Source organism: Astatotilapia calliptera, chromosome 6 (genome assembly GCF_900246225.1).
Source record: "Astatotilapia calliptera chromosome 6, fAstCal1.2, whole genome shotgun sequence".
In the NCBI taxonomy this organism is placed as follows: domain Eukaryota; kingdom Metazoa; phylum Chordata; class Actinopteri; order Cichliformes; family Cichlidae; genus Astatotilapia; species Astatotilapia calliptera.
The window spans coordinates 17,845,355-17,860,813 of record NC_039307.1 but is presented as its reverse complement, the minus strand read 5'-3'; the positions used below and the strand labels follow the sequence as shown (position 1 = coordinate 17,860,813).

At 39.9% G+C, this 15,459-nt stretch overlaps 2 protein-coding genes across 6 annotated transcripts; one reads left to right on the top strand and one right to left on the bottom strand.

Annotated features, from left to right (window-relative positions):
* The first annotated feature begins 1,662 nt into the window (after window positions 1-1,662).
* On the top strand, window positions 1,663-7,748 carry LOC113024087 (epithelial membrane protein 1). Of its 4 annotated transcripts, none has more exons than XM_026170730.1 (5): window positions 1,663-1,800; window positions 3,343-3,433; window positions 3,541-3,640; window positions 3,876-4,016; window positions 6,289-7,748. In XM_026170730.1, the coding sequence occupies exons 2-5, from the start codon at window positions 3,359-3,361 to the stop codon at window positions 6,447-6,449; spliced, it is 477 nt and encodes a 158-aa protein (XP_026026515.1). In that variant the 5' UTR covers window positions 1,663-1,800; window positions 3,343-3,358; the 3' UTR covers window positions 6,450-7,748. The 4 variants fall into 4 exon arrangements, with proteins under 4 accessions (XP_026026515.1, XP_026026516.1, XP_026026514.1 ...); XM_026170731.1 differs by lacking the exon at window positions 1,663-1,800 and adding an exon at window positions 2,436-2,491; XM_026170729.1 differs by lacking the exon at window positions 1,663-1,800 and adding an exon at window positions 2,437-2,553.
* f8a (coagulation factor VIII associated) lies at window positions 7,742-15,329 on the bottom strand. 2 transcript variants are annotated; one of them, XM_026170727.1, is made up of 12 exons: window positions 15,200-15,329; window positions 14,704-14,750; window positions 14,490-14,562; window positions 12,559-12,718; window positions 12,308-12,376; window positions 12,060-12,180; window positions 11,845-11,937; window positions 11,506-11,570; window positions 9,881-9,962; window positions 9,731-9,777; window positions 8,317-8,372; window positions 7,742-8,206 (listed from the first exon to the last, which is right to left on the bottom strand). In XM_026170727.1, exons 1-12 carry the CDS (start codon window positions 15,256-15,258, stop codon window positions 8,125-8,127), a joined length of 954 nt encoding a protein of 317 aa, XP_026026512.1. In that variant the 5' UTR covers window positions 15,259-15,329; the 3' UTR covers window positions 7,742-8,124. The 2 variants fall into 2 exon arrangements, with proteins under 2 accessions (XP_026026512.1, XP_026026513.1); XM_026170728.1 differs by lacking the exon at window positions 15,200-15,329 and adding an exon at window positions 15,117-15,173.
* Window positions 15,330-15,459: the final 130 nt, after the last annotated feature.

The following is a 15,459-nucleotide window of genomic DNA, read 5'->3' as shown; positions in this document are numbered from 1 at the left end:
TAATAATAAAGATTTGGATCTCAATACTGTGGATGATCAGCATCTACACTAATTAATTGCAGAGAGGTATAAACACATAGTGAGTGTAAAAAGGTGAGTGAAGAAGAAACAGTGCATCATGGGAAGGCCCCAGCAGCTTAAGCGTATTGCAGTAAAACTAAGATACATTTCATTCTGATGTAGCCATAACTATATGCTTAATTTATGTTTAAGCCTAATCTTAAAAGCAGAGAGGTTACCATTAAAACCCTCAAGAGGGTCAGTCCATCACCAATCAGACAACATTTAGAGCATTTTCTGCTTGACCATCTGTGATTTGCATAAAGATTTTATGTCCAGAATTACAACGATTTCTGTCACATTTTAGCTTCATCAGCAAAAGGCCTGTGTTGATTTGAGGTGGAATGACTGAAGAACTACACCTCAGACTCTACAGGCCTCAGTTAGTATATAATGACAGTTAATCAGAAAAAGACTCAGACAGTATGGATTTATTTGAGAGGGCTGCAACACGTCTTCTGTCTTAGAAGAACACGTTTGCAAAGATGAGACCAAAGTGGACATGTTCGGCCACAGTGCACAGTGCCATGTCTAGTGAAAGTCAAACAGGATATCAGCACAAACTCTTCGTACCATCTGTCAAGCACGGTGGTGGAGGGCTGAGGATTTGGGTTTATTTTTCAGCCACCGGACCTGGGTACCTTACAATCTCTGACTCAACCATGTGCTCCTCTGTAAAGCAAAGGATTTTAAAGACAAGCATAGCTTGTGGGACATGCAAAAATACAATGATCTCAAGCACAGCAGCAAAACTACAGCAGGTTGGAAGAAAAAGATCAAGGTGTTGCAATGGTTTAAAGTCCAGACCACAACCTGACTGAACAGTTGTGATGGGACCTTAAGAGAGCTGCACATAAACTAATGTTAGCAAACCTCAGTAAGCTGAAGCAAAGCTGTAAAAAAACGCTGGGATAAAATTCCTCCACAATGATGTAAGAGACTGAGAAACTGTGTGTGAGTGGCCTGATAGTGCTGCTAAAGGTTGCTTTACAAGAGACATGGTGTAATATTTCATGTGTTCATCTGAGGTTGTATTTACCTAATTTTAAGACTCGGTGAAGATAATTTTTTCCAATTGTGTCCTGATATGTAGAGCTAACAGGGAGAGTACTTTCTTTTTATGATGACTGAAACAATAAATAATGAAAACAAAAGTTTAAGCATGCTCTGGCACAGCAGCAACTATTTCACTGTGAACACATGTCACATGACTTGCAATTACTGACTTTTATATAAATATCTTGTGCTACGGATGAGTGAAGCACTAACTTCTCTTAAAATGTGGCCTCGAAACACAATGAAGTGAGCTGGGCGCTGATTATTTTTCAGCCATCTCTTATTTCGGCTGGAGTTTGTCTACATTTGAACATCCATCTTTTCTTCTTTGTTTCTGACGAACATTTGAGGAAAATCTTTTTTTCTTTTTTTTTCTTTCAAAACACAGTGTGAAGTGTGCAAATCCTTGTACCGGCTGGTTGCTTATGGGGTAAACAGAGTTTTTCCAAAGCCGTGACACAGCCCGGCCCACTGAGATCTGCAGTCTGTGTGACATCAAGTAACATGACCTTTTTCTTACTTTTCTTCACTGAGAGGTAATTACATCTCTCAGTAAAGAAACTATCCATGTATTGTTTCGGACAGTATGAATATGTTAAGACCCTCTGATGTTTCAGCAGTTTTTTTTTCTGCTTTCTGGCAGTGGCGCACGAAACATAAAAGTGCATAGCGTGTGAGGCGCAGGTAAGAATCTATTTATATCTTTTTATCAATGGAACGATCTTACTTTCATTTGTTTGTAGCAGTCAAAAATGCATCTGCATGAACACGAATTCTGTTTTTCACTTGCTTGAACGTAAGTCTCAGCCATCAGAGTGAAACTGCTGCTGAATTGAATATGAGCTCCCTGGGGCTCACAATGCACTGCGATATTCCATGCACGGCTTCTTAATGTCCCATCTTTGGAGAAGTCAATTTAGGTACACAATGAAGCGGCAATTGCGCGTGAGTGGCCTGAAAACAAGTCCAGGATACACTATGGCTGCTCTGCAAGCGTGTCCAAAATGGCATTTTGTATCCATGTGCGACAAAAAAAAGTGAAGCTACAGCTCACACAGGTGAGCCGCTCAGAGAGAATGAAGATATTTCTATATTAAAAACATTTTCCAGGTAAAACACTAAAGAAGCAACTAAAATAGTGCGTGTGAAGCTGTCGCGTGTTTGTTTGTTTATTTGTTTGTTTCGTTTGTAAATGAATCTGACGATACGCAATCCTTCGAAGATCTTACTCGCCTTTACGCACACACTGGAGTTGCAGGAAGAGGCGACCTGACACCGTTTATTTTCACTCGAGAAACGTTATGGGTGGGGCTTGGTGAGGGGAAAGAAGAAGAGGGAAAACACGGTGATGTGTGTGCTGTGAATTCAAAGCTGGGTGGGTCCACAGAGTTTCACATTCCCAAATAACTCCCGCGCGGTGCGTTAAAGAGCGTTCAGGTAACGTTTCTGCTCTTTGCTTACTTGTAGAAAGGCGACGGTTTACGGAGCACACTCTGTGAAACCCTCTTACGGATGGCTGAAGTGGGTTTTTTTAAAGCCTGTAGGAAAAACTTCAGTTACTTTAAGCGCAAGAAATATGACTGACCGTGAGCGCAAAAAAGTCCTAAAAAGACGCGCAACTGGAAATTTGGCGCACTAACATAGCGTTGAATAGTCCGTGAGTTTATGCTGTGCTTATTATTGTTTTCTGTTGTCGTACTATCGCGCTCTTTTTAAAGTTATCGACTACAGTGCGGGCCCTGTGTGTGTCATCCGTTTGGGAATGCCGTCTTAACAAATGCGCCTTTATTGTCGACGGAAACGCTCAAAAGACGTAAAAAAAAAGAGGCTCAAAGCAAACTGCGGGCGTTTACAGGCGCAGTGATTGGTGCTAATGAATCTGAGCTGATTAAATATAATAAATAATAAATAAACGTAATGACAATGATTGAAAGCACTGATGTGTTTGACACCAGATGTGTTTTATTCAAAAATGTTTATGCCTGCATGATTTCTGCGGCAAGTCTGGGCTTGTATAAAACGGCTCTCTTCTCTGTTACTGTTATTTCTTTATTTCTTTGTTTCACACAGTTTCTCTCTCTCTCTCTCTCTCTCTCTGTGTGTGTGTGTGTGTGTGTGTGTGTGTGTAATTAATACTCCCTCATGTACGAGTCCGTGTTACATACGTCTGCGCTTGCAAAATAAATAACGATGTGCCTCCTTCCACTTCCCCCACCCCATTATCAGTTTTCAGAAGGCCATAATGTTGATGCTGGCAGCAATCGTTGTTCTGCACATAACCACCATCATCCTGCTCCTGGTGGCCGCCATTGACAATGTAAGATGATGTTATTTTCTGTATTAACTGGAGGAGATCTGACAGCGGTTTCTAGAAAATGTGTAACATATCTGCATGAACTTTAAATCTTTCCTTTGTGTCGTCAGGCCTGGTGGGTCGACGATTTAGTGTCAGCTGACCTGTGGGGCAGGTGGGACTTATCAAACAATGTGTGGCATTACACAAATCTGAAAGGCTACCCAGAAGGTAAACTCCACAGATTGTCCCCCTGTTAAAGTTAGTGATTTTTCATTATTTATACAATGAAGGGCAAAGATGATGACGGAACAAATCACGTATTACACTGTTTACAGTAAATATTGTCAGTCTGAAATGAGTAGATCTGTAGGTAGTGGTGTTAATACAAACATAAAACTGAAAAGGCCGAATATTTCCTCACGCCTGTGTTATTGTTGACTTTTTTATTATCTTGTTGCTGCAGATTATCTCCAGGCGGTGCAGGCCACCTCAGTGCTGGCCTGCGTTTTCACCATCCTTGCCTTGTTTGTATTTGTGGCCCAGCTGTTCACCCTGCCCAAAGGAATGAGGTTCACCTTCACTGGCATTTTACAGATAATCGCCTGTAAGTTACCTGCAGTCTTGTTTCTTTTGGCTGACTTTATGATTTTCTCTGGAGGATGTGCGACTGACAAACCTGACATATGTGATTTTTGTCTAACTAAATAAGTTAGCACGACGCTCGAACTTAAAGCTTCGTAAATAATTAAACTAATTTTTAGCCTCATCCGTTCAACAGACCAATGAGCTCATTGCATGGCGAGGCATCTATCTATCTGTGTCAGTTCACAACAATCACCACTCCTCTTTCAGTACTGGGCAGAGTTTAATCGACTTACACACAAAGGTCATATAATGGCTTCTCACTACATGGATGTGGATGAAGTGGTCTGACTGGTTGACACCCAAATTAGGAAGGTGTGGTCAGGGCTTTCCTGTTACCAGTGTTGATAACATGAGTAATACTGTCAGAGCAGTGACATCCTGATGCGTGCACATCATTTAATTTCAACACTATTATGCAGATTTAGATCAATGTAATCTGTAAAAAATAAGATTTATCTCATAATATAAAATATAAATAAGTCAATTAAATTATATCATTTATTTTAAGTGGGCCAGTCAGATTCCGAGACACTGACCTGAGGCTGGAGGTTGGATACTAAATTGTTATTATTAACATTAACATTATTGACATCCACACCATGGTAATGTTTGTCTTCTGCAGCACGAAACGTTGCATCGAAGCGCAGGGCAAAGCTTCAGTTCTGAAAATGCTGATTAGCCTGCTTTTCCTCATAGCAGCCGCCACATACTTGCGTAAATACTTAAAGGCATATTTGCGCATTCACTACCACATCTAAGCATGCAGACACTCACACACACACCAAATCTACCTCATTAAGGAGATATTAATACCACCAGAACTCTTTTGGCCTGCTCTTAATGTAAGAAAGACTTCTGAGAAGAGAGAGTAAAAGCCGTTTCATTTTCATGCGCTAGTTTAGCTTGTATGTATTTGAGATTACTGTACTTGTTATTATTTGTTTTTGCAATTAAGAAAGTGTTGTCTTTTAAAAATATCATTTTAATATGGCGAGTAAAAATAAGGAAAGGGTCTATTTTTGTTTGTTTTTATTAAGAGATGTTTGCAGGTAAACTTGCTATTTTCTTGCAGTTTCTAAACTGAAAATCAATGAACAGTTCATTTTTCTCTTTTGAATATTTGTTATTTCTCATTAATAATAATAGACAGATAGATTACTAAAATAATGGGTAGCTGCAGCCCTGTCGTGTAATCATCAGTAGTCCTGAGTTCAAACACTTTCATTTGGTGCTGAACAAGATGAATCTGCCCTCGATATGACTGTTTGAGAGACCCTTGACTACTCAGTGGATTTGAATTCTCATTAGTTTGTACAAAACAGCGAACCAGTGATTAGAAGTTCTTCACTTTCTGTGTGTACCTCACACATTGCAATAACCAGTGAACTGTGATGGATCAGCAAGGTGAGCGTGTTTGCATCTCAGACACATGAAATCTGTAGAAAATCAGTAGAAGCTGATCTCAGCCACAGCACAGCAGTGTGTTAGTCTTTTAGGTGTCACAAATGAATGATTTTGACACTTCAAATAGTTAACAGTATCACATTTAACAGTGTGCTGCTTCTGTTAATGTCATGAGGTTCACTAGAAAGAAAAGTTGTCCAGCACACCTGCTCCAGCATTCTCAGGTGTGCTGATTTCTCAACAACACCCCCAAACATTTTTGTTTGCCGTCAATGTGCAACAAAGCATCATGTTTTCACGTTTGAGGAGCAAAATCTAGAAAATGTATTCACTCACAAAAGCCCGAACCACCTGTCATGTCTATGCTTTGCTTCCAAGGAGCCAGGCTTTCTTCTTAAAGTAAGCGATAGTTCTCCAGGCTTCCTGGAGGTTCTTTAAAGTTTCATTGGACATTGGCTGCTTTTTATTTTAGTCAAGAAACATTTTCATGCAAATCCTCCCTAACAAAAAGACCACAAACCGAGTCAGTTTTTTGCCACCATGTCAGATGTAAAAGAAAAAAAAAAAGGTCCCGAGTGATTAAAATTTCATGCTTTAAGTTAATTATGCATTATCAGTGATAGTACTACGAGCACATGAGAAACTCACACAAAGTGCGAATGTCATGAGTTCATAACACTGGAAAATTAACAAGGTGGAAGTGTCATGTCTTTCATTTCCTTGTGATTGCACTGGTCACATCACGAGCTTTATCTTATAATAGAAAAATAATTACTTCTTGATTGCCTTGTCTTGGTTGCATGTAATAATAATTTTCCCTCTTGCAGGCCTTTGCATAATGACAGGAGCCTCAATCTACACAGCCAAGCTCCATGTCAATGACACATCTGGAGGTTACGGACACTGCTACATCCTGGCGTGGATCTCGTTTGTCCTCACCTTCATCTTAGCGCTCACCTATTTCATCCTGCGTAAGAAGAAAGAGTGAGAGGAAAAACAGAGGGCAGGGCTCGTTCTCCTCTTTTAGAATTGATGAACACCATCTGAAGCTACGACTGTAGCAAAATGTCCAAATGCTAATGAGAGCCATTTGTTTATACAGCTTTTTAAAATATATATATATATATATAAAATGATATGGAGCAAATGCTAACATTACAAGTGTGAAACACATTTTTTCAGCAAAACTGACAAACAAAATAATGTTTTTTCTTTTTAATAATGTGACTAAAACGCCTTATAGAGCTGAATTATTGGGAATATTACCAGAACATAGCTAATAAATCAGTTTAGTCTTAAATAGTAGTAGTAGTTCAGACATAAGTACTTTAAAGGAATAGTGTGACATTTTGAGAAAGGCTTATAATCGCTTTGGGTTGTTTTGTTTGTTGTTTTGTGCTAAAAAAAAAATGGCAAGATTGATTTGAGTGAACTTTTGGTCACCTTAGCTTTAGTGAAACAGTCACTGAGCTGTACATGAGCATTTTTGGCTGGGTGCAAACAAAAAGGGGAGACTCTAACTTCAGAGGTGACGGCGGTTTGAAGCCAGTGTTTTCACATTTTCAGTTCTTCTGCTAAGACTGTGCATAAAAGATGGTCACAACTTCCGAGCTGCATTCTTCCTAATGACCAGCAGGGGGCAAATCTGTGCAGCGTGGTTGCGTAGAAGACGATGGGAAGACAAAACTGCTCAGGAAACTCTCTTTACATGGTCACGGTCTTTGTTTTGTTTTTTTAAAACCTTGGTCCTCTTTAGTGTACAAAGTCAAACAATTAGTATTAATCTCCTACTCAGCAAGATAGTAAATAATTTAGTCCCAAAATGTTTACCAGTTCCTTTAAGGTTCAGAAAGGTTGATGGAGACTAAATCTTATCATTTAATATGTTAAAATTCTAACTGAGGAGTAAAAAACGACAAATAACATTCCTGTTATAGTACTTGAACAATCAGGAAATAACAATCCTTCATTTACGACTAGCTGTTAATCGTTATTTTACAGCTAGAAAAAAAAACAAATACATTATACATCAGTCTATGTACATTGTAACCATCATATATTTTTAAGCTCCTTTTTGTTTTTTTTATTATTGTGTTTACTTATGTGTCTGTAGGGGGCTGCTATCATAAGAAAAGTACATGCATTTGTACAAGTGAAAATTAAGTGACCCAGGGATGGAGGACAGAGGTGTCATTGCACCATATTACAGAACTATGCAGTAGAAGATTTTGTTATATTGGAATTTAAGCCATGTTATGTCATTTATTAATAAAAATGATAAAACAAAGCATTCGTGTTTAATCTACTAACCAGCTGTAAACACAATAAGTTCTTCTACATTTGAAACTTTTACATAATAAAAACATATGACGTGGTCCAGTTTTATAGTCTCCACTCAGATACATACACAACATTTATTCTTAGCTAAGCATTCCTGGCAACAGCAATCTGCACGTCTGAGGACAACAAAGACAGTTCAGCTTGATTTCCAAACCTACGTGACTGAATAAGCACAAAGTTTAACATTTCTCTGAGTCCAAGTTACAACACTGGAGTTTGAAAACAACCCTTCTCCGGGCCTTACAACAGACCCATTCAGAAACAGGAATGTTCCATTATATAAAGTATCGTTCCCAGAGGAAGCGAATAAAAACTGGACTGTATTAAATGCCTTGACCAGACGGCGTGATGCGCTCCTGAACCACCAGGTGGAGAAGATGGTTCTGCTCAGCTGTCAGAAACGGCCTGCAAGGGGAAAACCGCATAAAGCATGTGATCAATATGGAAAATTAAGAATGACAAGCAGTAAAAGATATTTTCTCACATGATGGAAATTAACATTTGTAAATGCTTACCATAGCTCAGTCTGAAGAGACTTTAGAGACTCTGTGTCTTTCTCCTGACACGCCATCTGCAAAACAGATCTGTTGTTATTCACTGCACTAATAAAAACATAACTGCAGATTCAGAGGACCCTGACGAGGCCTCTGACTTGTTAATATTTATTCTCTGTTACCGGCCATTCATTCCCAAAGACAGAGCGTGCTCCTTCGAGAAGAATCTTTCTCTACATTACACATGATTATTTTTTATTAACTTTTTTTTATTTATACAGTTATTTTAAAAAAAAAAAAGAAAAAAGAAAAAAGGATGGCCTCTGTCAATTCTTATGTGTTCCTTATCAGGACGCAGTAAAAAATATTATTTGGTCCATAGTAGGTCTTAAAATTAGGTAAAGACATCCTGAGACATTTCATCATTATTTAACAAAACAGCTAAAAAAACCCAAAAAAAACAGAAGCAGTGTGTGAAAAACATCAACTCAAGATTCAGTAAATTGTAGAACAACCTTAGTGGTGAGGTGTGTGTCCTTTGTTTATGCACAGCTCTCTTAAGTTTGTGGTCTAAACTTTGAGCCTTGTTTCTTTTCTTTTTCAGCCATTCTCTGTTTGAGATTTGCTGCTGTGCTTGGGGTCCAAAGGACACTGTTCCAGAAGTATTGTAGTTTGTTCAGATGCAACTTTGCAAACCCAAGTCATGCTTCCATATTCTGAAAGCAGAGGCTTTATCGTATGCTTTAACTGTATGGTCATGCAATTTAACATGTAACCTGCTAACTGAGCCTATGAAATGCAGCTCTTGGGTTCTTTGCGGTTTCTCTGACCACTGGATAATCTAATCTTGGGATTAATTTGCTGGGACGTCCACTCCTGGGAAGACTGACAGCTATCTTGAATGTTTTCCACTTGTGACTGTCTCACTGCAGAATGATGGACCTCAAATTGTTTGGAATCAGCTTTGTAACCCTGCCTAGATTGAAGGGCAGCGACAGCTGCTTCTCTCACATCATTGCTGATGTCTTCCACATTGGCACTGTGATTATGAATGCTGCAGGCCAACAAACTGCCAAAACGTCTGTGCATTTGATTAGCAGCACCTGGTTGCTTCTTACTCTCTTAATACCTACAGAAGAACTAAAGGTGTTTTTCACACAGTGCTTCTATATTTTGGCTTCTCTGTAAAAATACCGACATGATGTAATGTGTAAGAGGGAAAAATTCTGAGGCAGAAAACCTACACAAAGCTGGCAAACTGCAAATGCTGAAGCAAAAACAAACAAACAAAAAAAGAATCACTTCACTGCCAAAGGAAAAAAAACAAAACAAACTTCAACACACACAATACATCACTGTCATATGAAGGGCGTGAAGACCATTATTTTTCCTGTACGAGACAGGAAGACTCAGACCGTGTTATCATGAAACTCACCACTACGGACTGCAGGAGCAGGAAAACATTCTCAGGCAGGAAGGTCACTGAAACAGAAGACAAAAAACAACATTTACGCAACTTCAATAAGTGCGCAGGATTAATGACACATTATTATACTCAAGTAGTCGAGTGCTGAGGTGAATTTACATTGGCTGTGAGGATCAAAGGACTCCCACGCGTATCTCTCCAGGGTCTGGGCGTGTTCTGGTAACAACTTCTGAGGTGGAGGCTGCACCAAAAAAACCCAAACAAAACCACAACAACGTGGGACCATTTAAGTTCTGCTGCACCAACAATCCTGAATTTTTCAAGATGCACAGTAATTACTGTAAGATGCTGGATAAATAATTAACATTGTCATTAAGTGTAATTGCATTGTTTAAAACAGCTTTAAAAAACTATTCTGCTTTCTAACAGTTCACTGATTGGCCAGCGGAAGGCTGTTTGACACTCAAGTACAGGTGAGTGTTTAAGCTGCTGAATCTATGTGGTTAAAATAAAGAAATGAAACTCTATGCAATGCACACAACAGGTGCTTTCATTATGCTAATGTGTCTCCTCAGCTCTCTCACTCGAGTCTCAGCTCCTCGCTGCGAGAATTAAGTGCGAGAGACAGTGAAGAGACGTGAAACCGGAGGGTCCAAAGCTGCCAAATGAGAAATGCTTGCATTAATAGCTCGAGTCTCACGTCACGTCAAACTGTGTGTCGCATGTGGAGGTGCAGTACTTGTGTCAGGATACATTAGGACCAGCTTTTTCTCACTCTGTGCCTCCTCTCTCCTTGCAGTGCATTTAAAGTACACTGTATTTCCAACTGTGTACTGTGATAGGATGCCACCTGTGCAACAAGTCCAGTTGTGAAATTTCCTCACTACTAAATATTCCACAGTCAGCTGTTAGTGGTGTTAAAATGATGTGGAAGTGATTGGGAATGACAGCAACTTAGTCATGAAGTGGCAGAGCACATAAAATCACAGAGTGGGGTCAGTGGATGTTGAGACGCACAATGCAAAGAGTTCTCCAACTTTCTGCAGAGTCGACTGCTACAGACCTTCGAACCTCATGTTGCCCCTCGGACTCAGCCCCTCAGTTCCAGTGAAAGAAACTTAATGCTTCAGCATAACAAGATATTTCAGACAATTTCAAATTCCCAACTTTGTAGAAATAGTCTGTCAATGGTACCTTCCTGTTTCAAAAAGACTGCACACGAGTGCAGAAAGCAAGGTCCATAAAGACAAGGATGAGCGAATTTGGTGTGGAAGAATTTAACTGGCCCGCACAGAGTCCTGACCTCAACCTGACAGAAAACCTTTTGGATGAATTAGAGTGGAGACTGCGAGCCGGGCCTTTTCACCCAACATCCGTGACTGACCTCACAAATGTGCTTCTGGAAGACTGGTCAAAAATTCCCTTAAACAAACTCCTAAACCTTGTGGAATGAATTCCCAGAAAGGTTGAAGCTGTTATAGCTACAAAGGGTGGGTCGACATTATATTAAACACTATGGATTAAGAATGGGACATCACTCAAATTCATATGAGTGAGAAGGCAGCTGCACGAATACTTTTGGCAATATAGTATGTTTGAAGAGTGAATTTAAAGGTATTTATTGCAACTACCTATAAATAAAAACTTGTTAAAGTGCATATTTAGATAAATTTAAACAAATGGCCTGAATCATACCTTCAAAAACACAACACTGAACATGACTTTGCACTCAAGTCTGCAGTGAGAGAGGTTGTTTTAATTATCAGCAAAACCGATGAGCTTACCTCAAGCAACATGAGCAGAAGCACCCTGGATATCTCACATTTTGCCACAATGTCCAAAAAGGCACCTTTGTTGTCAAGAAAGTAAAATTAAAGATGAGAAATTAAGACATTTTTTCCTCTTAGTGCAAATAACATGAAAAATCTGCACAGCAACGAAAAAAAAAAGACAATCACGAGGGAATGCAGCTCTTAATTATCCCAGTTTTCAAGTTGAATTGTGTTAATCAATTTAAGATGCTGGATACAGCTTTAGTTAAGAAAACACAAACTGCTAAGGCTGTAATAACACCCCATCTTTACAAAACTCTGCTAATATCATTTTTTTTATCAGATGCTCACCAACAGGGGTGATGGAGCCTGGTAGCTGCAGTCCTTTCTCCTGACAGATCAGCTGCATCTCTGTGAACACTGACAAAGCACCGTCATAATCACCTGGAAAAGAAAAAAGAAAATCATAAAAACACAAGTAACACAAACTCAAACAAAAGTCCCGTCAGATCCTGTTTGCACAGCAAACAAACTGCAGCTACTCAATCAGAACCGACAGAACTCACGGGTGAGGATTTTACACGTGGCCATTTCTCCCATTGACAGCAAAGCTTCGATGGGTGTTTGCGTCTGTAACTCTGCAGCCCTCTGATAATGAACAATAGCCTCTCCTGGTCTGTTAATCTCCTATTGAGGAAGACAGGAGAGTAACGATGAATCATTTTTTCCATCATTTGCTTAAAAAAAAAAAAAAAAAAAAAATCCCCCAAAAAACCAATTCTGGGTCATTTATCCTCAGAGACAGCAGCTTTACCTTGAGCGCGTTGCCAAGTTCCAAACACAGGCTGGCTGCCATCACAGGCTGGTTCATCTCAATATACACCTGCGATTCATTTGTACATCAGAATTCAGTCACTATACAAGAATGTACTCCACAATCTTTTCTCCAGACCCTGATCTAATGAAATATTCCATGGTGAATCTGCTTTATTTGCTGATTTCTTCTGGAGTGCATTTACTGCATCAAACTCTAAAAATCGATTTGAAAACTAGAGCTGATCATACCTTAGTGGCGAAGCTGTAGCAGTTGAGTGCAGCCTGGAGGTGTTCATCAAAGCCTGGAGCCTGCAGTGCCCTGTTCTCCTTCTCAGATGAGAGGAAGAGGCGAGCAGCGTCAGTTAATGCCAGTGCCTCTCCAGGAGCATTAAAGAGAGTCTGCTCACACCTGCAGTCAAGACATCGAGGATGTATAACAACAGCCGATAGGTCACTGTCATGACTATGAATGCTACGCTCTCCCTGTGGGCCAATTAAGACTACTGCTGACCACTGAGGACTCATCACTCCACCGACTGTACCTTTATGTAATAACCTCACATGCTGTTTCTTTGTTTTTTTTAAACAAGAAAAGTAGTGATCTGCTCTAAATATTTTAAGCTAAAAATATAATATTAGATTTATAGACCTTAAAAAACTGATAACAAACATGCGTGCCATTTGAAAGCTAAATAAGATAATTATGACATAATTATAATAACAAAAGTGTGATTTTTTTATTTTTATCTAATTGTCCTCATGAGGACATGCTACTTATACTTTTGTCAAAAATTTCATCATTTGTTTCTGAAAAAAATGATAGCGGATGTAGGAAAAATACCTAAAATTGACTTATTACACGGCAGCGTTATGTGGTGAAACCATAATGAGTAACAGAATTATTTTCAAGCTTCAAGTCAGCCCCCTCTTAAAGTCTTTTATGCTTGGTTCTACACTTGAATCTTTTATGACCTGAATGTAGGACAAGCGTGTGAATATTTGATCAATAAACCTGCGTGTGATCCTTGAGCATTTCACCCCAAAATAATGATGATGAGCAAGTTTCTGCAGTTTCCTGGCAGAGATCCCAGAAATTTTGGAAACAAGCATGAAGGATTTACTCACAGTCTTCTACAAGAACATCAGTGAAATCAAGCGCCTCGTTACTGAGTGGAGTGGCTCAGCTCACGAGGCAGAGCAGGTCATCTGCTAATCAGAAGGGTTGGTGGTTCGATCCCTGGCTGCTCCAATCTGCATGCCAAATATCCTTGTGCAAGATACCAACCCAAGAGTCTCACCCATCAGAATATGAATGTGTGTAAATGTTAGGCAGAAAGCGCTTAAAGAAAGAGGATAGAATAAAAGTGCTTGTGTGGGTGAATGAGGGAAGTTGTGTAAAGCACTTTGAGTGCTCAGCTAGACTAGAAAAGCAAAAGTGTGTGTCTGTGTTAAGGCAATAAGTCTGTGTTACTGTATTTGAAATCTATGCATTTTTACCGGTTTCTGCATGGACTGCACAAGTGTCTGGATATATTATGTTATTGAGGAACTGCTCTCCATTCCAGGGTGAGTGCAGTCTGCAGCTGTGCAGTGCACCCTGTTTGTTGACTCAGCATGTTCCAGGCATGTTAGATAGGAAACATATCAGGGTTAATGCTGGCCAAGGAAGTCTCAGGATACACCACTGATCTAGAAAGCCCTGCACTACTCTGGCAATGACACACCATCTGGTGGCAGATAGCTACATAGCATTAGGACGCAACAATTTATCAGAATTGGTTATCAATTAAAATGCAAAACAATTAGATTAAACGACTAGTACATCCTGTGCAAACTAGTGACAACAGCAACAAGCCATCTAGTTACACAAATTCCCTAGTTGGGACTCTGGTTGTCCAGTCCTTAGCTGTTGAGGCTGGCTAGCTGCTATTCCTGTTGCTCTATGTATGCAGGACAAACGCTGCTGTTCTACATGGTTCTGCAAGAGCATTTTTCTTGTTAGAAGGGAGTTTTTGCTTCCCACCATTGCAAAGTGCTTGCTCATGGTGGGTTGCTTAATTGTTGGGGTTTTTCTCCAGATTATTGTGGGGTCTTTACTTGTGCGAGGTGCTTTTACACCGTAAGGTGCCTGTTGCTGTGCTTTGGCACAATTCAGTTAAAATGAATACGGATCCACTCACCGAGCCATGGCCAGGTTACAGAAGGCAGCATACTGAAGGCAGTCCTGCTGCTTCAGCTCCTTTGCCAGCTGACCTGAAAGCACAGGTAAAGACAAGCCTGGTGACATTTATTCAGCCTCTATCATTTAACAGCACAGGAGAGGCGCTGACTCTTCTGTGCGGCAGTATAGGCTGGATCACAGCATTTACATGGATGGACTAATGTGGCACTCACCAAATTGCTCACTTGCCTCTGCCACATTGGGCTTCCGAAGAAAACGCCTACAAAAGAAAACAAAGTATTTTCACATTTTAAAACATCTTAGATAGCCAACTGTGATACACGCCAGCTAGATAAACATAGAATATCAGTACTGTGGCAAACTACCGGCTAGTTATGGGTTAATAATAATAATAATAATAATAATAATAATAATAATAATAATAACGGATTGCATTTATATAGCGCTTTTCGGGGCCCTCAAAGCGCTTTACAATTAGCTGTCAAACAGCACCAACAACTCATCGCTTATTTTTCGATGAACCTGGGCTAAATATCTCAAAATGACCAAATATTTCACTACAAAACGAGCAAATGGCTAACAGTAACGCTAGCTTAGCCTATTAGCACTAGCTGAAAGCCGTTACCTCGCATTCAGTCTAAATAACATTTAGCTATTCCCGATATTCGTCCGTCTTTCTTCTTAAACAAAGCCATTTCAAAGCCTTACTTTTTCAGTTTATTTGACACAGCTCGGTATCTCGCCAGAAAATCGCCCTCCGCAGCCATGATCAATGCCAGGAAGTCCAAGTGACAGCAGCCTCAACTCACGATTTCATTGGTCGGCGTCGGCAATTGCGTGGCGCATGACGTAAAGGACATGCCCAAATGAGCAGTGTTGCCAACTTAGGCTACGTTCACACTGCAGGTCTTAATGCTCGATTCCGATTTTTTGATCAAATCCGATTTTTTTGTCTGCGTGTTCACACT

Coding starts and splice junctions, on each gene's coding strand:
- LOC113024087 (XM_026170730.1), top strand. CDS start 3,359: ATGTTGATGCTGGCAGCAATCGTTGTTCTGCACATAACCACCATCATC. Junction 3,434..3,540: donor TGGTGGCCGCCATTGACAAT/GTAAGATGATGT, acceptor TTGTGTCGTCAG/GCCTGGTGGGTCGACGATTT. Junction 4,017..6,288: donor CATTTTACAGATAATCGCCT/GTAAGTTACCTG, acceptor TCCCTCTTGCAG/GCCTTTGCATAATGACAGGA.
- f8a (XM_026170727.1), bottom strand. CDS start 15,258: ATGGCTGCGGAGGGCGATTTTCTGGCGAGATACCGAGCTGTGTCAAAT. Junction 12,377..12,558: donor GCTACAGCTTCGCCACTAAG/GTATGATCAGCT, acceptor AATGAATCGCAG/GTGTATATTGAGATGAACCA. Junction 8,207..8,316: donor TCTCTTCAGACTGAGCTATG/GTAAGCATTTAC, acceptor TTCCCCTTGCAG/GCCGTTTCTGACAGCTGAGC.